At 55.6% G+C, this 21,654-nt stretch overlaps 1 protein-coding gene across 4 annotated transcripts in view; it reads left to right on the top strand.

The window, feature by feature from the left end:
* Positions 1–21,153, top strand: part of KLHL25 (kelch like family member 25) — a 41,427-nt gene extending 20,274 nt beyond the window's left edge. Inside the window, exons 1-3 of one of the 4 annotated variants that reach the window (XM_037832986.1) lie at positions 8,766–8,787; positions 10,648–12,452; positions 19,285–21,153. In XM_037832986.1, coding sequence (XP_037688914.1) covers positions 10,659–12,428 — 1,770 coding nt within the window. In that variant the 5' untranslated portion in view covers positions 8,766–8,787; positions 10,648–10,658 and the 3' untranslated portion in view covers positions 12,429–12,452; positions 19,285–21,153. Of the gene's footprint in view, positions 1–8,765; positions 8,792–9,108; positions 9,127–10,647; positions 12,453–19,284 lie in introns of those variants that run through there. The other 3 variants (XM_037832987.1, XM_037832988.1, XM_037832985.1) reach the window with 3 other exon arrangements.
* The last annotated feature ends 501 nt before the right edge of the window (positions 21,154–21,654 follow it).

The raw sequence follows: 21,654 nt of genomic DNA, 5'->3' as shown, positions 1-21,654 counted from the left end.
AACCATGCTGTCTTGATTTTTATACATACTTTTTAGCCCTCAGCCCAGCATAGCACCCAGCAGGTGCTTAATCAAGACTTGTTTTGGGTGTTTAGATTGGGTGGCATGTGACTGTTGCAGTCACAGGGTCATGTGTCTGGGCTGCACAGATGTATGTTCTGGCTGCAGCTGGGTCCTCAGTTTCCACCTTGTATCCAAGGGGAATTCCTCACTCACACGTCTAGCACCTGCGCCGATGTAGCTAGGACAGCTGGAATTGGCCAGGTCTCTCTCCTTCCACGGGGCTGGCTCACGCTTCCTCACAGCATTGTGGTCCTGGGGTAGCTGGCTTCCCCTGGAGTGAGTGTCATAAGAGACAGGAAGCGGAAGCTGCCAGTCACTTAAGGCTCAGAAAAAGGCAGTGTTACTCTGTCCTGTTCTGCTGGCCAGAGAAGTCACAGAACCTGCTCAGGCTCAAGGGGTGAGGACATGGACCCCACCCCGATGGGAGGCACGTCGGAGAGTCTGTGGCCATCTCTAACCTACCCCGCTGGCCCTCTGGGGTCTCGCCCTGGCCTCGCTCTCCCTGAATGTGCCAACCTTGTTCCCAGCCTGTGCACTCATCGTTTCTGCCTGGAGCCCTCCTTTCTAGCCCCCTTCACCTACTGGCTCCGGCTCGTCACTTCAGTGTCAGCTCAGACACCCCCTCCCGAGAGGCCTTTTTGGATGTCTCTAGCTAAGTGAGCCCACCCTCTCCTTGCCACTCTGTAGCCCGTTGCTGTTTTATTTTCTCTGCAGCACTTACGCGACGTGAAGATGTCCTGTTCATGGATCTGTTTACTCATTTATGGTCTGTCCACCCCCCCATGCCTCCACTCCGGAGTGCGGGTCCCTGAGGGCAGGAGCTTCGTCTCTTCCATCCTCCACCATCTACGTGGCTCTCGGGGATTGTTCAGGAAACTTGAGTTGAATGAACGATTGAGAACACAGTGGCCAGTCCTCACACAGTGGCCAGTCCTCACGTTTACCTGTGATTAAAATTGCAGGCGAGCAGGAAGAGAGGAGTGTGAGGGCGCCTGGGTGACGGACCCTCTCCCAGAGGCAACACTGACCCTCTCAGCTGCTTCTCTGCTTCCTGGAACTCATTTTGCTGGAAGCCCTCTGACAACCCACCTTTGGTTTCCAGCCCCCCCCCACCCCCACCCCACCGAGCCCTGGCACCACCATGGCATGTGTTCAGACAGACCTTGGCACAGCCTTGCTGAAACCAGAGCAGGCCGAGGCCTCTCTTTCTGCATTGCCAGTTCTCGGGAGAGGAAGAGGCTCCCAGGAGAAAGTGGAGGGAAGGAACTCTATCATTCCGTCGTCCTTCCTGCCGTTACCTCCGAAGCCTACCCCTTAGCCACACTTTCTTTTTCAGTGTAGCGGAGTTCAGAGCTCAGAGCCTGCAACCAGGCTGGAGTTCTAGGAGTGTAGCTTTGAGCTTCAGTTTCCTTATCTATATAATGAATATGGGAGTATGAAATGAGATAAGCTAGTAAAGTTCCCAGCACAGTCCGTGGTGTGCTGGAAGGACTTGATCGGAGTCAGCTAGTAGTGGAGAGGTTCTTTGTGAATCTCACTGGGGCAGGGCCACAGGAATGTGCAAAGGGACATCTTGAGGTCCTTGCAGCTCTGTGTTTCCATTGTTGCCAGAATCTTCAACTTGCCCAGGAAAGGCAGGGCTTTGCTCTGAGGAAGGGAGATATTGGGGCCCCATCTGAGGCCTTGGAGCAGGGCCCAGGAAAGGAGGGTTTGTCTTGGCTGACAGTGTTGGCTCCTGCAGGGTGGTCCCAAACCACCATGCAGGTTGTTCACTGCACATGAGCAGTGGTCTGGTGAGACTGAAATCCAGCCTGCAGTCTCCTCGCCCAGCCTCGTGCCCAGCCCAGAGTTGCTCCACCGTTGGAAGGATTGGCCTTTCTAACATTCCAAAGATGCTTCCCTGATAACCAAGAGACCAGATGCACAGGGAGCCCATGTGGGTTGGCCATGGCTTTGAGCTCCCAAAGTGGGCTGGGGTCATTCAAACCTGGGAACCAGGTAGAGTGTGATCAGCCCACCAGCTGAGCGCTGTGCTCACCTCGCTCGCTAGTGGCCTAGTGAAGGACGGAGTTGACACCCTCATTTTGAGGATTGCTGACCTCTGGCTGGTGGACTAAGGGGGCGGGGACTAGTGCCACAACCAGATGGGATCAGCCCTTCCAGAGACAGCACCGAGATAGCAGCTTTACCGCTGATTCATGCTTCTAAAAGAATGGATGCCTTTAGTTTTTAGTCACTGGAATCTTCTCTGAGTGAGGCAAGTTCTTTTCTGGAGGTCTTGCTCCTTGGCTGCTTTGTTCCCTTGTGTGTTTAGTTAAATTTCCAAGGACAATGAGAGCTGTGAGCTGGGCATGTTTTGTGTATTTCGTAGGTAAGGACTGCCTGGCCGCAGTGCTGAAGGCCGAGTGGAGGGGAGGTGTCCGAGGCGGGTCGATACCTCTTAGCAGGTGATGAATTGCTGGTCTCTAGCATTACAATCCCATGCAGTTATATTATGTGCCTTAAATCCATCAAAGTCCAGGATGATGCTTACGTAGTCAAAATAGTTGTATGGCCTATACAGTATGAAAGGGTCTGATTTATTGTAACCCCTCTAAGGCAAGGAGCCGTGGAGGTGTTGAGGCTTCCGAGAGGCTGGGCAGAGCTGATTTTGTGCACACACACTCTCAGGTGCCCATCCTCCCTCTGCTGGGAACCTCCCTCCCACATTCCTTTTGTACCTGGTAGCCCCAGCTATCCTAGCTTGACAAACATCCCAAGTTTGGAAAAGATAATCTCACAAAACCAGTTCTCCTTAGAGACTGACTAGGTGGGCTCCCTGGAAGTGGAAAGGGTGGGGGTCTCACACAGCTAAGACCCTTTATCATTTGGGGGTCCCTAGGCAAGCAGTAGCCTTTGTATTCGTCGGCACCCTTGGTGACAAGTGACAGAAACTCCTCTCGAACAAGCCTGGATGTCTAGGGGCAGACTGGCCTCGGGCCCAGTGGGCGCGAGGGGCCCGGTGAAGGCACTGCCCCATTCTCCTTCCTTTCCATAGGCTCTCAGCCTAGGGTCTGCCCTTGTACGGTAGCATGGCCATCATCTGCTCCTGCTCTAAGCCTTCGTCTGGTCCTCTCAGCAGTCCTGAGAAAAAGCCTGCTTTATCCCCAGCAGTCCCAGTAACTATCTTAGAATTGAGTCTCACTGGCCCATCATGGGTCTGGGGCCATCCCATCCTGGTGGGGTGGAGGTGGGGGGTGGAATAGGCTGCAGGGCCAGGCCTCAGTCGCAGCTGCTATTGAACCAATCCCTGTGGCCCAGGGAGTGGCTGCTTTGTCCAGCTGGGGCGATACGGCCTTCCTGGGGTTCAGTGTCCTCAACCATGGGGACCAAACCCAGAGGAGGTAGATCCCAGAGGATAGCCAGGGTGTCGTTCCAGAAGGAGGGATGTTGTCTGGCTAAAGCCAGACAGGGGCTGTACACCACAGGTGTCCAGGGGCCAGCCACCTTGCTGTCCTCTTGCCGCCATATCAGCCTCTGTCTTCTCTGGTTCAAGGAAGCATCCAGGTTTGAAGTCAGGGTAGATGTTGAAGGAGATGAGTCTTGTGCATTTTATGTGTTTTATGTGTCTCAACAGCTTCTTCCTGGAGAAAGGCTCATTCAGTCAACACACTGAGCACCTGCTGTGTGTCAGGTCCCATGCCTGGGGCTGAGGCCACACCAGTGAACATGCCACACAGCCTCTGCCTTCATGGGGCTTCCTTTCTAGTCGGGGAGACAGTAAGCAATAAACGTATCCTGTTGAGGGGTGGCGATGCTGCGAGGAAGGTGGAAGAGGGTGGTGTGTGGGGAGAGACCAGTGAGGCTGAAGCTTGAATGGAGTGAGAGGTCCAGGCAGAGGGACAGCAGGTGCAGCAGCCCCGAGGCTCATGGAGCATCCAGGTGTCCTGAGGGGCACAAGCAGGTTGGAGAGGGACAGGATACCAGACATAGAGGTAGTCGGTGGGGAGGGTCAGCACACATAGGGACCTGGAAGACACAGTGAGGTCACTGGGGTTTGACCAAGGGTGCTTAGGGGAGGCCCCTGGAGAGCTTAGAACTGGGGCATGATGTGGTCTGGTTGATGATTATTAAAAGATGACTGTAGCCTCCAGGTGGAGAGCAGACCTCAGGAGGGCAAGAGAAGAAGCAGGAAGCTGGTGACAGGGAGGGATGGGACAATGGTGGGAGCAGTGGAAGTGGTGAGAAGGGTCAGGCCCAGCATCCATTTGGAAGATGGAGCCCACAGGACTTGCTGGGGTGTGGGATGGGGGTGGGGAGCCTGGGTATTTGGTGTGAGCAACCAGGAGAAGGTTGGTGCTGTTTCCTGAGCTGGGCTAGTCAGAGGGGAGCAAGTTTGGGGAAATGCCAAGAGTGCCCTTTTGGACATGTTGAAGTTGAGGTAATGATTAGTCCTTGTTCTGGTTTACTAATGCTGCCATTTTGCAAATACCAGAAATGGATTGGCTTTTATAAAGGGGGTTTATTTGGTTACACAGTTACAATCTTAAGGCCATAAAGTGTCTGACGTAAGACATCAACAATCAGAAACCTTCATTGGAGAAAGACCATTGGCATCCAGAAAACCTTTGTTAGCTGAGAAGTCATGTGGCTTGCTCCCAGGTTGCATTTCAAAATGGCTTTCTCCAAAATGTCAGTGTCAGCTTCCAACAGCTGTCTTCGAAATGTGTCTCTCAGCTGCAGCTAGCAGTGAGCTCCCTCTGTCTGAGCTTTTATAGGGCTCCAGTGACCTAATCAAGGCCCATGCTGAATGGGCGGGGCCACACCTCCATGGAAATTATCTAATCAGGGTTATCACCTACAGTTAGGTGGGTCACATCTCCATGGAAACAACCTAATCCAAAGGTTCCAACCTAATCAGCACTAATACGTCTGCACCTACAAGATTGCGATAAAGAATATGGCTTTTTCTGGGGGATATAATATATACAAACCTGCGCAGTCCTCCAGGTATTTTGTGGTCTGGAGAGCAGCACCCAAGCCTCCCAGCTTTCATGCTGGTCCCCCCATTGCAGGGTCCTGGCGTCTTGAGGACCTGGGCCTCTGCACCCTTAGCTCCGCCTGGAAACTGGGAATAACAAGATGGCCCACCTCCTAGAGTAGGATGCAGCTGTGGCCTGAGCACCTCGCTGCGCCTGCCCTACCCCATCAACCCCAACCCATCCCTTCCTGAACTGGGCTTGGACACCCTGCACATGGGGCAACTCCTCTTGGATTTGTTTATAGACAGACCTGGGGAGAATCCCAGCTTTCCGCTCTGTGAGCCGTGGCCCTGTGACCAGGCATCACCAGCACCTGCTCCTGGGGAGCGAGGCTCTGAGGGCTGCTCCAAGGCCCGGGCCGTGCACTCAGGGTGTCGCCCACAAGGCATCCCACCCCATAGGCAGACATCATTGCTGGCGTTCTGGCTTGTGCAGTGCCCTTCGGGTGGGACATCTCCCGCCCCCCACAGTCCCCCTCAGTGTCCTGTCTGTACCCTCACAGCTGCCAGCACTGGAAGGGCCCTGGTCTCCACTCAGGGTGTTTTGTTATCAAAGCTGCCCGAGGTATCCAGGTGGAGACACCCCTCTTGAGGGGGTTAAGGGGGGGACAACCGAGACTCAAAGACCAAGTGTTGGGGATTGAAAGAGAAGCAATGGCAAGAGGACAGGAGCGGGGAACTAGCAGAACCCGGAGGAGAAAGGGGAAGATGCCGCCAGGGCACCCAGCCCCGGCCCGTCACAGGCTGCAGGGAGAAAGTGTCACTTTGCCAGCACCTCAATTTTCGACTAACCCTACCTCGATATCATGACCCAATAAATTCCCATCATTTAAGCTGACCCATTGTATGGTATTAGTTTTAGTTTAGCAGCTGGAAAACTGAAACAGTTTTCAGTACTAGAAAGTGGGGTGCTGCTAAGACAACCTAAAATACAGAAATGGCTTTGGAATTGGAATGGGTGGAGGCTGGATGAATTATGAAGTGTTTGGTAGAAAAGGGCTAGATTGCTTTGAAGAGACTGGCGGCAGGAGTATGGAAATTAAAGGTGAAATTAAAGGTACTTCCGATGAGGCTTTAGAAGGAAATGACGAATGTGTTATTGGAAACTAGAAGAAAGGTAAGCCTTGTTATAAAGTGGCAGAGAACTTGGGGAAATTGTGTTTTGATATTGGGTAGAAGGCAGAACTTGAAATCAATGAACTTGTGTAATTTAGCTGAGGAGATTTCTAAACTAAGTGTGGAAGGTACAGCGTGGTTTCTCCTGGCAGCTTATAGTAAAATGGGAGAGGAAAGGGATAAGCTAAGGATCGAACAGTGTTAAACACAAGGAAACCAGCAATTGATTTGGAAACTTCTCAGCCTATTCAGGCCACGTGCTCTGAGACTAGGGCCAGAAGTGGCTCTAGGAAGGGCCTCCCTGAGCTTTTGGGAAGTGAAGACTGGGCTCTATGTGGGGTTTAACTGAACAACCGTTTGCTAAAGAACTAACACTTTGCTAACATGATACAGTCAACCATTTCAGTGGAAGTCAGGATTGGAAATGCAGTTATCCAGAAAGGATCTGTGGAAGGATCTATTGTCTGATGGTTTGGACCATCTTGAACTGCATGCAAAGCCAACAAGTTTTTTTGCAAAATTTGTATGAGCAGAATCACTGCCAGCTTTGACTGAAAGGGACAGAGAAGGAACAAATTCAAAGAAGCATGATTCAAGGGCAGAACCATGGACGCAAAGGTCAAGAGAGTGGGGTAGAGGGGTGGGTCTGGCCCTGCGCTTGGAGGGGCGAGCCTTGTGCCCCATTGTCCCCAGAGAGTACAGCCACCCCCAGTGCTCAAAGATGACAGGGCCTGTGCGCCAGCGTTCACAGGCAGCATGGCCACCATTCTGATTCTCGCTGGGAGAGGGTGGAGCCTTCACCCCAGTGTTCAGGGAGGGCATGGCTGCAGTGCAAGCGCTTGGGAGGGGTGGGACTGCTACTCCCTCAGGCCCAGAGGACAAAACATCAATCCATAGATGACTGTCAGACCTCAAAATTTAATGGCGCTTGCCCTGCTGGGTTTCAGAATTGTTTGGGACTTGTGACTCCTGTTTCCTTTCCAATTTCTCCCTTCTGGAGTAGAAATCTTTATCCTATGCCTGTGCTCCCATTGTATATTAGAAGCAGATAACATGTTTTCTAGGTTTTACCGGTCCCTTGGGGAGGAATTTTACCCCAGGACAGACCACAGCCATAACTGAGCATCCCCTGCCCCCATAATTTATTTTGATGAGGCTTTGAACTTACTTAGCCTTGTTATTGAAATGACTTAAGGTTTTGAAATGTTGAGATGGAATGAATGTATTTTGCTTGTGAAAAGAACATGTCTTGTTGGGGTCCAGAGAGCAGACTATGGGGATTGAATCATATCCCCCACGTGGCTAAGATAGAGGAAGGGGGGGGGGGGGGTCCTAGGCAGTGATGTCTCTCAAGAATAGTGTTTCAAAGTGGTAAGTGATTTGGGCTGTTTTTTTGTACAGGTTTTGTTTGTTTGTGTCAGTTTTTAATAAACCTAAATATGAGGCCACACCCCCCCCCCAAAAAAAAAGGCTGGTTCACATCCCAATCCCTGGTCCTGTGGGTGTGAACCCATTTGTAAACAGGGCCTTTGAAGGTGTTATTAGTTAAGGTTCCCAAGCTGAATGAGAGAGGACCTTAATCCAATATGGCTGATATCCTTATAAGCAAAGGAAATTGGACCCTGAGAGAAATCACAGGAGCAGCCAGAAGCTGGAAGTCAACAGAACCCCAGAAGAGAAAGGAAAAGACGCTGCCATGTGCGTTGCCACATGACAGAAAAGCCAAGGACCAAGGGGTGCTATCAGCCAGCCCCAGAACGCCAGTCTGTGGGGAGAAGACATTGCCTTGCTGATGCCTCAATTCTGGACTCCTCTTAGCATCCGATTGTTTAAGCCAATCCATTGTATGGTACTTGTTTTAGCAGCTGGGAAACATAAAACATGGAGAGTGCCAAAGAGCAATCCAAACAGAGTTTGCCCTGAGAACAAAGTGAAGTGGTGACCTCTCCAAGGCCAGTGCTGAGTAGGCAGGTGGCCCTAGGGCCCCCCCAGAAACTGGCCAAAATCGGGACCCAGCACACCACCTCTGTACACAGAGCCCCACCCCCACACAGCCAGAGAGACATACACCCCAAACAGGTTCCCCTGCCCACCCCCAAGCACCTGTGAGCCTGGAGCCCTGCTGTACCTAGATGGGGGTGGGGGGAGGGGAGGTAGCTGTGTTCCCCACCTTCCCACCTCCTGTTTTGGTGGCAGCGCCCCCCCGCCCCCCACCACCACCAGCCAGTCTTCCAGCCTTAGGGCAGCTGAGCCCTACCCGGCCTTGGAGCCCGGGACCTGACTTGGAATCCTGGTTCCGCCCTGTGTCTCCCAGCGGAGCGTGCACCTCCAAAACAGGTGCAGTGGGTGTGGGTGGGGAAGGGCGGGACTCAGTCACCGGATGGACGACCACAGTGGGGAAAGTGGGAGCCAGAAGAGGATGCAGCAATCACAGGATGATTTGGGTAAACGTGTTGCAGAGGCCCAAACTCCTATTGGGCAATTGTGGTCGGCTGAGCTATCAGTAACGCCTCTGTGACCGGGTCAGTACAGCCTCTCCATTGCTGTGAGGTGGACGTCCAGTCCCAGGGCCTGGCACAGAGGAGGCAGTCAGTAAATACTTCCCAAATAATTCGTGGATCGGGGAGGCCTGAGCCGGGTGGGGATTTCATTTCACAGAAGGGAAAACTGGGGCACAGAGGAGGGGGAGAGGGGCCCAGCATGGGGGACAGAGTCAGGACCGCCGTATGCAGGGAGGACCTGGGGCCTGGGGCTGGCACCCCTATGCTGTGCCATGCCTCCCCTCCCCCCACCCCCAACTTGTACAGAAGCTTCTGGGAAGATGGGGACAACAGTCATCTCCCGGCAGTCCCCACAGGCGAGCTGCTCTTGGAGCCCTGCAGCCCTGTAGTGGCAAAATTGGGCAGAGTGGCCACGTCGGCCAGCAGGTCACTGCCCTCCATGCCCAGCATGGGCTGGGGAACAGACAGAGCGAGGCATTGCCCAAGCAGCACTGATTGTACTGGTTTGCGGCTTCTTTGGTTCCCCCCCCGGGGCAGACAGAAAGAGAGAGAGGGAGAAATAGAGGTGTAATTGGGCACTAACTTAAAATTTGATTGCATGAAATCGCTTCCTTCCTTTACCATATTATTACTTAAGTAGAAAATTGATTCAAGGCAGGGAAAGGGGAGTTACAGATTTTTTCAAATGAAAAAGACCACCTTTTTTTCTTTTTCTTTCTTTTTTTTTTTTTTTCTTTTTGCCTCATTACCAGTAGAAAGAAGGTGGCACAGGCTTTTGCAAGTCAGGAGGCCGACTGGTTTTCTTTTGGCCATTTTTTCTCATGTATGATTTTTGCCTGCCTATAGGCTGGGCCTTGTTTCTATAGCTATGAAATGGGGTCTTTGGTCATGCCACTGGCTGGACTTAAACTGCTTTGGATCCCCCAGCCCAGGCCAGGTGGTGACCCCATGTTTGTCTGAGCACCCTGCTCTGGGCTGGCAGTGAGGGACAGATGGGGAGGCAGGTGAGGTGCCCACCATGGCTGGGTCCTCGGATTGCCTCCCAGGACCAGGGGTCCTGCAGCTACGAGTTTTCCAGCTGCTTTGCTTGAGGCAAACCTGGATGGTTTTAGCCTTCAGCATTTCCTGCTGTCTCAGGCCTTTGTCTTGGCTTCCTGTGGGGACCTCAGAACGTAGCAGGGCACCCTGTGGGCTGAGCCACTGCTCAGTCATCCTGGCCTCTGAACCCTCACTCATCCCACCCAAGCGGAGAGGCCTCTAGAGACCCCCCTGGACTCAGAGAATTTGTCCGTGCTGAGTGCTTGGCCACAGTGGTAGCTCTTGGGCACATTTCCAAGGGCAAGGTGGTGTGGCCAGCTACACTGGGAACCCAGCTCAGGACAGGTGCTGGGAGCAGAGGGAGGGAGGCTCAGGGTGGGTGTGCGCAGCTCCCAAGCAGCTTCGTTTCAAAGGCTCTGCAGAGAACCTTGCAGGGAGCAGAGCCTCCTTGGCCAGCAGAGGGTCAGAATCGGGCTTCCCAGCCTGTCACTCTGGGCAGCCGTCTTGCCTCCTTGAGCCTTGGCTTCCCCAGCTATTAATAATTTGGCAACAGAACCTCCCCAGAGGACTGTTCTGAGAGTAGACTGTGGTGGGGTGTGGGTCCTGCATGGCACTGCCCTCCCATGGGCTTGACCTGGACAGGGGCACCCTCTGTATCTTCTCAGAACCTTAGAAGACAGCCTTCTCTGGAGCTGGGCCCAAGGAGGGCCCATCTCCATGCTGAGGATGTTTGGTTCCAGAGTTGGACCAAATTGATGAGAGTGAACCCAGCTTCTGAAGGGCAGCCACTGTGGTGTCCTGGAGGAGGGAGAGGGGCTTGGCATTGCTGAGCAGAGAGGAGAGGTGGAATGGGTTGCAGGGCTCACCCCCAGGAGTGGCATTCTCACCGTGGGCCTTTGTCTCCCACAGGTGGGCTCGCCATGTCGGTCAGTGTCCACGAGACCCGCAAGTCGCGGGGCAGCACAGGCTCCATGAACATCACGCTCTTCCACAAGGCCTCGCACCCCGACTGTGTGCTGGCCCACCTCAACACGTTGCGCAAGCACTGCATGTTCACCGACGTCACCCTCTGGGCCGGCGACCATGCCTTCCCCTGCCACCGGGCCGTGCTGGCCGCCTCCAGCCGCTACTTCGAGGCCATGTTCAGCCACGGCCTGCGGGAGAGTCGAGACGACACGGTCAACTTCCAGGACAACCTGCACCCTGAGGTGCTGGAGCTGCTACTGGACTTCGCCTACTCCTCGCGCATCGTCATCAACGAGGAGAACGCCGAGTCGCTGCTGGAGGCGGGTGACATGCTGCAGTTCCACGACGTGCGCGATGCTGCTGCCGAGTTCCTCGAGAAGAACCTCTTCCCCTCCAACTGCCTGGGCATGATGCTGCTTTCGGACGCCCACCAGTGCCGCCGGCTGTACGAGCTCGCCTGGCGCATGTGCCTGGTGCACTTTGAGGCCGTGCGGCAGAGTGAGGACTTCAACAGCCTGTCCAAGGACACCCTGCTGGACCTCATCTCAAGTGACGAGCTGGAGGCCGAGGACGAGCGAGTGGTCCTGGAGGCTGTCCTGCAGTGGGTGAAGCACAACCTAGAACAGCGCCAGGCCCACCTGCCCGAGCTGCTCCGGGCTGTGCGGCTGGCCCTGCTGCCTTCTGACAGCCTGAAGGAGGCCGTCTCTGGCGAGGCCCTCCTGGCAGAGGATGAGCGCACCAAGCTTATCGTCGATGAGGCCCTCTGCTGCAAGGCCAAGATCCTGCAGAACGATGGGGTGGTGACCAGCCCCTACGCCCGGCCACGCAAGGCCGGCCACACACTGCTCATCCTAGGCGGCCAGACCTTCATGTGTGACAAAATCTACCAGGTGGACCACCAGGCCAAGGAGATCATCCCCAAGGCGTACCTGCCGAGCCCCCGCAAGGAGTTCAGCGCCTCGGCCATCGGCTGCAAGGTCTATGTGACAGGCGGCCGGGGTTCCGAGAACGGCGTCTCCAAAGACGTCTGGGTGTATGACACCGTCCACGAGGAGTGGTCCAAGGCGGCGCCCATGCTGATCGCCCGCTTCGGCCATGGCTCAGCCGAGCTGGAGAACTGCCTCTACGTGGTCGGCGGCCACACCTCCCTGGCCGGCGTCTTCCCAGCCTCCCCCTCGGTGTCCTTGAAGCAGGTGGAGAAGTATGACCCCGGGGCCAACAAGTGGATGATGGTGGCCCCACTGAGGGATGGCGTCAGCAACGCTGCAGTGGTGAGCGCCAAGCTGAAGCTCTTTGTTTTCGGGGGCACCAGCATCCACCGGGACATGGTGTCCAAAGTCCAGTGCTACGACCCCTCGGAGAACCGCTGGACCATCAAGGCGGAATGCCCCCAGCCGTGGCGGTACACTGCAGCCGCTGTGCTGGGCAGCCAGATCTTCATCATGGGGGGTGACACGGAGTTCACCGCGGCCTCAGCCTACCGCTTCGACTGCGAGACCAACCAGTGGACGCGCATCGGCGACATGACCGCCAAGCGCATGTCCTGCCATGCCCTAGCCTCGGGCAACAAGCTCTACGTGGTGGGGGGCTACTTCGGGACCCAGCGGTGCAAGACCCTGGACTGCTATGACCCCACCTCGGACACGTGGAACTGCATCACCACCGTGCCCTACTCGCTCATCCCCACGGCCTTCGTCAGCACCTGGAAGCACCTGCCCGCCTGAGGCGACCCTGCGGGCCTCAGCCAGGTGAGGCGGTGGACATGTCTCCTTCTACCCCACCCCAGGTGCAGGTTGCCACGTCTTCCAGAGGCCGGGTGGGGCGGCAGGGCCCTTTTTCCCCTCTGGGGCCAAATCCTGGCTCTACATCTTACTTGCAGGTGACCTTGAGCAAGTCCTTAGCCTCTTCCAAATTTGGTTGCACCCTAGAACCACCAGGGAATCGTTTAGAAATTCTACAGCCAAGAATTTCGATGAGGGCAGCAGCTGAAGTCCCAGGCGAGGCCGGTGTGTGGCCACGTTGAGAACCACAGCTGGGGTTCTCATGAGAGAGAATGAGGCAAGGGGTGCAGCATCCCCCGAGTTGGTGTTGTGGGGCACGGGGCCCTCTTTGGGGGTGGTGGGGGCTGGCACCGAGGCAAAGGGACCAGGCAGCCTGGGGTTTGAGTCCTGCCTCTCCTGGGGCTCCCTGTGTGCTCGCTGGTGTATGAGGGGCCCCTGCCTCCCGTTCTTCAGTGAGGTGGATAGAATGCCCCCCCTCGAAATCTGGCATTGCAGTGAAGTGAAGGGATCCTTCAGGGGCCCTCAGAGCAGGGCTCGCTGCAGGGAATCCTTCCGAATTACTGTCCTTGCTCCTTGTCCTTGGTACCATCTGTGAAAACAGCAATGACGAGTAAGGGCAGCCACAGACGGGGAGTGCGGGTGGCTCAGTCCAGTGCTCTGGGTTGGGGGAGCTTGAGCCAGGGCCTGGGAGTGGGTAAAGAGTCTGGTGGGCAGAAAAGAGAGGGTGGAAGGGAGGCCCACTCAGTCTGTTACGGCCTTTTCTTCCCTGCAGCTGGCCCAAGGGCAGGAGTAGATTGAAGTAGGATGTCCCAAGCCGGTCTTTGCAGGAGCTCCAGGGATTGGGGACCATGAGACGTGACAGGCCAAGTGGCCACATTGAGCTGGCGGTGGATTTTGTAGGCACCAGAGCAGGGTTTGTGGGCTGAGAGGTCTGGGAGGTCCCGGGGTCCCGGGGTCCCAGGATGGTGTGGGTGGGGCGAGGGCATGAGACCCGAGGCTCTGAGAATTGGGGGGTAGGGGTGATGACCTGCTACTCCAGTGGCTCCAGCCCAGGAGACCATGGAGGAAGAAGAGCAGCCTTCCTGGCCCCCGCCTGCCCCCATGGCTCTGCAGCTGTAACTCACAGACACCCAGGGCAAAGACTATCCTGGCCAGGTTGCAGGAACCAACTGGAGCTGAAAAACTAATTTCCTCGATGAACCAGTGCCTGCAGACACTGAAATGCTGAAAGCTCTTCCCAAGCAAAAGCAATCCAACTTAGCTGGGAGAGCCTCTAAATGGAATCTGGGGTTTCTGCTTTTAATCAAATCCCACCAAGCTGTTGGGTCCACTAAAGGGATGCACCCACAGCAGGGAGGGCCGAGCAGAGGCAGCAGGTGGGCTGTGGGTGTGGCAAACACAGAGCAGTGGGGTTCAGAAAAGCCAGCATGAGTCGGAACACAGCTTTGTTCTCTTCTAAGGTTTGTGTTTTGTTTTTGTTGTTCATCTGCTCTCTTCGTCTTTGGGAGAAAAATCTGATCTGCCAAATTTCTTGGGGAAATAAGTGTTCAAGTGGATACTAGCATTTCAACATCAGCTCCCTGTTCTCACTTTCTAGGTTACTTGGGACCCCGTGGGAAATTAAGGCTTCTCTGGACCTCAGGCCAGCTCAGGGCCGGGGTGGAAGATCCGCCCCCCCCCCCCCCAGCCCTTCTGCTGCTACCCCTCCCCAGGGCCCTGATGACAGCTCTTCACCAGTGTGGGAGGTGAGGGGCAGGGACAGGCTACCCACCCCCCAGCTCAGAGGCCCCTCCTGCCAGCCTGCCTGATGGGCCCTGGACGGTAACAAGCATCACCTCTCAGCTCTGACTCGTGACTGCTTGACCCTGGGCAGGTTACTTACCTCCCTTGAACCTTGGCTTTCCCGCCTGGAAGAATAATTGTATTACTCATGGCACTTGAATAGAAGAGAACGAATGAGGTGCCCGCTTCAGAGTCAGCTTTCATAAGAAGTAGTGAGTTGGAGGAAGACGGTGATGCCAATGGTCTTGGGATGCTTTGGGCAGTAGGAGCCTCTCAATATCCCCCAGCTCAGCCCCTCCCTCTAGAAAGTTCCACCCTCCACAGTCCTAGGCCTCATTATTCAGGAGGCACCTTCCATGTGCCAGGCAGAGAGCTGCACAGGCCCCCCCAGCCCACAGCACAAGTGGTCCCAGCAGCCCAATTTAGGATGAGCAAGCAGGCACAGAGCTAACAGCACAAGGCCTAGCCTGTCCTAGATCCAACTGGAAAGCCCAGGACCCTCCCGTCCCAGAGCTGAGGCATCTCCAGGGCTGGAGGTTTCCCAAACTCCTGCACCAGCCTCTAGTCTGCCTCGGAGCAGCAAGCTTATTTTAGGCTGTAGCAGTTGCCTGCATTTCAGTCATTTCCTTCTCGTAGGCCCCGGCAACCAACTAGAGACCCTCCTTGCAGTTGCTTCTCAGCCAGAGACCACACCTCCTGGGGCTTCCCATGAGAGTGACCCTGTCTCCACACTCTGCAGAGCCTTCCTTTGTCTGAGTCCCTGGGTCCCTCTTCAAAGGCAGGAGCCTAAACTTGGTGCTCCCTGGGGAGGCAGGAAGCAGACACCCAGGGGTGCCTGGCCCTCCTGCGTCCTGGTGACCCTCCCTGGGCAATAGAGCAGCGGTAGCAGAAAGCCACCTCTTGCCACTGGTGCTCTGGGGTCCACGGTGGTGTTGCCAGGACTGAGCTGGAGGACGAGCTCCCAACCCAGCAAGCCGCAGACCAGGACTCTAGAGGGGAGGACCCTTAGTGGGGAGGCAGGAGAGAGCCTGGCATGGCAGCTGAGCAGAAGAACCAAAACAAGGTTCAGCTGGAGCCTGGGCAGAGGAAGGGCAGAAGCAGACGTCACCAGTCGACCCCCAAAGCCTCCCACCAAGCCTGGCTGCCGCTGCAAAACCCTCACCCAGCCCAGTGCATCAGTGTCAGCACGCTCCATGAAATGTGTTCACCGTCTGGCAAGGCCTCGGCCAGAGAATGGTTTCTGTCCCTCCCCCCAGCACATCCTCTCTAGTTCGCCATCCCTGACTCTGCTGTCCTGGTTCCCTCCTGCCAGGCAGCAGGGTCGGGCCAGGATCAGGGTCCTGCTGAGAAATCCAGCTCTCGCCGGTCCCTGTGAGCTTTTCTAACTTCCCTGCCTCCGTGCCACATGTCAGTACTTCTTCTGCCTGGAGTGCTCGTCCAGTCTCCCATCCCCACCTCTGTTCACAAACAGAACTCTGCAGCTTCAAGAGCCAGCCAGATGTCCTCACCACTCTGCAGCCTTCCCTTATCACCAGGCATGATGTTTCCCCCACCCCCGTGCACTGCGCTTGGTTTCTTGGCTGCCATTTTTGAGGTCAGCAGGCACCTGGCTCTGTGCTGAGTGCAAAGAGTCAGTAATGCATTGAATCCTCCCACAACCATTTGTCAGGGGCACTGTTATCACAGATGGGGCAGCTGAAATTCGGAGAGCTACTGGATGAACAGCTAATAGGTGCTGGGGGGCTGCAAACCCCAATGGGCCCCATGCCTTTGGGCGTTTGGATCATCGAGTACCAAGCACTGATGTCATATAGGAAACGATGCCAGCAGGTCCTCCCAGGGCCAGCAGCCTTGCTCCAGTGCCCTGTCCAGGATCTGTGAGTCCAGGTGACAATGGCCTGAAGTGGCAGGAGGCCCCTGGGGCAAGTGTGGGCACCTGTTTCCCTGGGTCACCCAGGAAGCATGGACTTACCATCAACAGGTGTCCTTTTCTCTTCTCTCCCACTGAGTCTCCCACTTCCTTCCCCACTTCCACAAAGCCGTTTAAAGATGCAGCCCTTCTCCCATGTCCTGCCCCTGCACTCTCTTAGCCCTGTCTGCCTCCCACCTGATCCAGCTCTCCAGGGCCCAGGGCAGGCAGCCAGGCTGCCTGGGAGCTTGTCTTCCCTTTGCAGGCATTGCTGAGGCCCAGCCCCTTGGGGTGCCCGGTGGAGGGGGATGGGGGCCTGGAGTGTCACAATCCCAGCTCTGGGAAGGGCTGAACTCCTTAGTCACTGTGGGGCCCGGCCCGGGCCCAGCCACTGCCGCAGGAGGGGCAATCCACCACATTCTGTCCTGCCTTAAAGGAAGTTGCTACAGAGAGGTGACCCAGAGTCCAGAATGAAGATTTCTCCTCAGGCTCACGGGATGGTGCCATGCACATACCTGCTATGGTGGGAAAGGTGCCCAGGGCAGGGACTCGGGCCTCTCCAGACATTCCAGGTCTGTCCATCCCCACTCCTGCAGTAGTTCCTTCCGCCCCTCAGCCACGGCCCGATCCTGTACTGGGCCTAGGAACAGGTGCCTTCCCACTTCTATCTTCATGGTCCACAGGGCAGACCCTACACTAACTCCCCAGAGAGTAGGGGGCCCCCATGCCCAGGCAGCGTAGGGGTGCGCTAACTCCATGCCTACTCACAGGGCGGAGGATTAGCCCCATTTCACAGATGAGAAAACTGGGTCTTTGAGAAGCAGTGTGCCCTGGGCCATGCTGCCAAAAATAGGGGCCCAGACTATGACACTGAGGCCTGCGAGCCGGGAGGGTGGCAGGGGCCCCTGCCCAGCTCCTCAGCTCCCTCTGCCTTCAGGGTGCATCCCTCACTCCTCTCAGCCCCTTAGGGCAGCCCAGGGTGGGGCACTGCCCCCAGGTAGGTCAGGCCTCTGGCCCTTGTTTGGCTACTTTGAGGTTTAGTTTGGGGGTGCAGTGGAGCCTTGCCCTGAGGGGACCCACATATCAGCATTTGGTGTGCTGGGATGGGGGAAGGACCAAGCCCAGCCCCTCTCCAGGGACAGCCTAATAGGTGTCCCAGGCCCACAGGTCCCAGTTAGCAGTCTGACAACATCACGGTGTTTAGGGGCCTGGGACCCAGTTTCTTGCATGTCAGGAGCTTGGGGGAATTTGGGGGTCCAGCTGAGGAAACAGTGACCACCCTGCCCTGCCCAGCATCTGGGAGCTTGCTGAATGCCTGGGCAGGACAATGTGAATGAGCACACACTCCATTTAAAGGAAAAGAGGTCCCTGGATCCCCGGTGCTGGCTTAAGTTATTTTTATTACACTGTTGTTTATGTGTGTACAAACTTGAAACTAGGTACAAGCAACTTAAGTTTGTAGCTCTTACCCAACAATAAAGCCAAGCAAACATATGGGGCAAATGCAACCAGAGCTTCCCTTAACTGATATTTTGCTGAGACTATTGCTTCTGCCTCTTGGACAGCTTAGGCAGCTTTGATGGAGAGCTCAGCCCACTTGGGACACCCTGTGCCCATGAACACTCACTCCTCCCCTTCTCTCTTTTGGAGCTGCCCTGAGACCTTGGGCAGCTCGGTGGTGTGGGGCACCATCTGGCTTGACTCAGCCGCACCTCCTGGGTTTAAAGCCGTCTGTCAGTCTGTGGTCCTCACACTGCTCGCCAGAGCGAACGCAGAATCGGGTGCCAACATTGCTGTGGACATGCAGGAGCACCAGAAAATCCTTTTGGAGACCCCCACCACCACATACAATACTCCAGAGAACCTAGTTTTGAAAACACTGACCCTCCACCCCTCTCAGGGATTTGGAGGCCGAGAGGGCTGAGTAGATGCACCCCCAATGCTGCCCTGCATGGTCCCCTTTCCTTCCCCTCCCACCCCTTCCAGCACCTGCCGTGTTATTTCTCAAGAGCTTGCCAGGTCTGATGTTGACCTGCTCAGGAGCTCCTGCTCTGGCCAGCATGTCTCCAGCCACAGCCCTGCCCAGCCTCAGGCTGGGGCATACACCAAGCCATGGCTGTGGGTCAGGCTTTAGAAACAATCACACCAGCAAATCTCTCCTTACCAAGTGCTTTAGGGGTGTTGTCCACGAAGCCTTTCAAAAGCGTGGCATGACTTGGTCCTTATCTGGGAGGCAGGCAGTAGCTTCACTTCCCATGTGAAGACACTCAGAGTGTGGGCCCTGCGTCCACTGAGAGTCCCCCACTGACTGCCCTGCCTTGTGCACCGCTGCGCCCCCACAGCCTGGGGCTGTAATCCGAATGCTGTGCAGTAGATACTGGTCAAGTGCACAGACAAACATGCTGAGTGCCAGGTCAGTTCTCCCTAATGTGGCCAATCACACCACGTGGCCTGTCTTCCTCCCTGCTCCCAGACCACCCCTGTCTGCCCTCGGCCACTGGGTTTCTGCCTCGCTGGCCTGCTTTCATTGAGGTTTCTAAATATACCAAATTCCCACCTCAGGGCCTTTGCACCTGCCATTCCTTCAGTCTGGACTCCTGTTCTCCCCTCTCTAGCTAACCCCTAACTTAACCTTTATTTGTTAGGGAATTTTTTCCTAAACCTCCTTCCCACACCCTCCACCAAAATAATATAGAGGTCTTGGTTTTGATCTCTCATTAACCTTTTTATTTTAAATGTGTAGCACATCTTACAATGTGTAATTATTGACTGTATTTGTACAGATCTGCAGTTTCATCCCCTGGAGGATGGTCGATGGGGTGGTGGCTGTCAGTGTGTCCTGTGAGTCTGGCACGGTGCCTGCAGGCCATGGCTGCTCAGGCAGTGGGGTTCGAATGAGTGAATGGATAGATGAGCTTTATCCCCAATTCCAGGGTGGGATGCCAGGCTCAGGATGGCTGATAAATGATGGAGCTAGATTCGCAGACCCAGGCCTTCCGGTGTCAAGGCTGGGCTCTGGCCCTGATGTATAGCCCCTTGATTTATCATTTTGTTCCAGATTAGGGTGGAACAGCGTGGACACTGATGTTCTCTCCTTTTCTTTCCCAGGCTCTGGTGCTTCTCCCTTCCCCATGGCCACAGCCCTTGACGTTACAGCATGTCCTTCACCCGCCTGCCAGGGCAGGACACTCAGGCTGGCCCTGGACCAGCACTCTGAGTGGCCAGAGCCGACCCCACCAGCTTCAGGGGCTGTTGTGAGTTTTAGACAAGAGAAGAGAAGCCGTCTCTAGCGTTCTGTGCCCACTGAAGGCCTTTTCAGCTTTGCAATGGTTTGCAGGGGTGAGGACCCCAGGACTCTCCCTCAGGGAGAAGAAAGCATTTGCAGAGCTCTGAGTTCATCTATTTCAGCAAGTCCTGGACTGGGCCAGGGAGGGCAGAGTGGGCGTGGGGGAGAGGAGACAACTCAGAATGGGGAGGGGCAGCACTGGGGGTGCCAAGGACCACACAGCTCTGAGGATCCAGCCTTTCAGCCCAGCTGCCCTGTCACGGTTTGTAACATCACCCCACAGAGGGGCCCAGGCCTCGGGGGAACAGGTCCACCAGGACTGAGAACAGAGAGTTGTCAAGAGGAAAATCAAGGAAAGATTTTCTAAGGGACAAAAGCCCTGTAGGGAAACCTCAGTGACATTCACCAGGCTTCATTCACATGACACCCAGATCCCCCAAGGTTCATGGGAAAGTCTCCTTGGGGATCTGCCCCTCAGTAACTGTGCCCCCCCCCACCCCAGGCGTTGGCCACCGATGTTCAGTGCCCGGTCACACTGAAGGAGCTGGGGTCAGTCAGCAGGACTCAGGCCCTGGAGTGCCCTCGGGATGGGGTACCCTGGGAGCGATCCCATCACCCTCCCTCCTCAGAACCCTCCCTAAGAGGCAACCGTGATGCCACCACCTGACAGGCCAACACCTGCCCACAGCACTGGAGGCTCCTTCGGGGAGACCTGGAGTGGATGGTGGGCTGGGGACAGCAGACCCCACCCGGGCTGGATTTGTCTCAGCTCCCTGGGACAGCCACATGGCCCACAGTCCTGCCCCTTGCCCCCACCCGTGGTCCTCTCTGGCTTCATGGTCTGCTGGCTGGTAACACTGGGTCAGGACTGCCTTTGCTTCCTGAGATCAGAAAAGTATAGTTGGTCCCAAGGGAACCACCAAACATTTGTCCATTTTTTTTTCACCTCCTGAGTCCTTGGGGTCCCTCAGTATGTCCCCAGCCCCTGAGGCTCCTACAGTGGCCACCCTGACACCTAGTGTTAGAGTTTCTGGGCTCATACCCTGCTCACCCCATTTGCAGGGGATGGAGGGAGGTGCCATAAGCTTTTGATGCCCGCGTAGGGCACCACGCAGGTGCCACAACCCCTGGGCTTCCCAAGCAGCCACCTTTTGCATAATGCTGCATGGCTAGGTAAGGAGCTGTGGCTCCACAAGGTGCTACCCTCCTTTAAGCATTGCTGCCTGGGGAGCCCAGTTACAAACCAGAGGCTGTCTCAAATTCCAGCCCTGCCCCTTTTCAGGTCCCTCCCCTCCATGCTGGCCCTGTTGGCTTCCTCCACCAGGGGAAAGGGATTGCAGGGCTGCCTGCGGCCACCGGCCACCTGAGGCAGAAGGCTGGTCTCCAGGTTCTGCAGACCCTGCCCAGATCAGGCCCATTCCGTTGCCGTGGGTGCTTCATCTCAGTGCCTGCAGCCCTTGGCTCTGATCCCAAGAGACTGCGCTGCATTGAACTCCAGGAGGCCTGAAGGTGGGCCCTGGAGGGAGCTGCGCGGGAAGCTGACCTGCCCTGGGTGCCCTCGGCCTGTTGGAACAGCCTGGTCAAGATAAGCACACTTCTTCACACAGCACAGAGGATCTCGTGGTGGTGCTTTCCTCAAAGCTGTATTGCTTTCATCAGTTTCCTAACTTAATAAAACAGTTGTGAAAGTCCTTTGCCTCCTTTGGGCGCTGGAACCAGTTGTTGGGAGGGAAGGCGAGAGCAGGCTCTGATTTCTGTCCCACGACCTGCCAGAACTCAGTGTCCACCCCAGCGGCATCTCTAAGGAGGTTGCCAGCCCTCCCCAGGGACCCCCAGGCCACCCAGGTGAGGATGCACTTCTGTTTCCTCAAATCATTTCAGCTGCAGAGGCCTTTAAACTGAGTCACTTGTAGAATCCGGTCCTCCTCTCCTGAAAACCCTGAGTGCTGAGTTCTAAGTTGAAAATTCCAGTCATTTCAGTGGATAAAACGTATATTCATTGTGAGCCCCTGGCTGACGCTCATCTCTGCGAAAATAACCGAAATGCTGTTAAGATGGGCCTAATTTCTTAGGTAGTGGACATCGGCCCTCAACACAACCTGACAAAACAGTTCCCCTTAGTTAATTATGCTACAATGCTCTTGTTTATCTGCTCTTGGTTAAGTTTTTTGGTAGCTATTAGGAACCGTAAA

This window comes from Choloepus didactylus, chromosome 4 (genome assembly GCF_015220235.1).
Source record: "Choloepus didactylus isolate mChoDid1 chromosome 4, mChoDid1.pri, whole genome shotgun sequence".
Lineage (NCBI taxonomy): Eukaryota > Metazoa > Chordata > Mammalia > Pilosa > Megalonychidae > Choloepus > Choloepus didactylus.
Note: the sequence above shows the minus strand (reverse complement) of the source record. Positions and strands in the feature narration are given on the sequence as shown.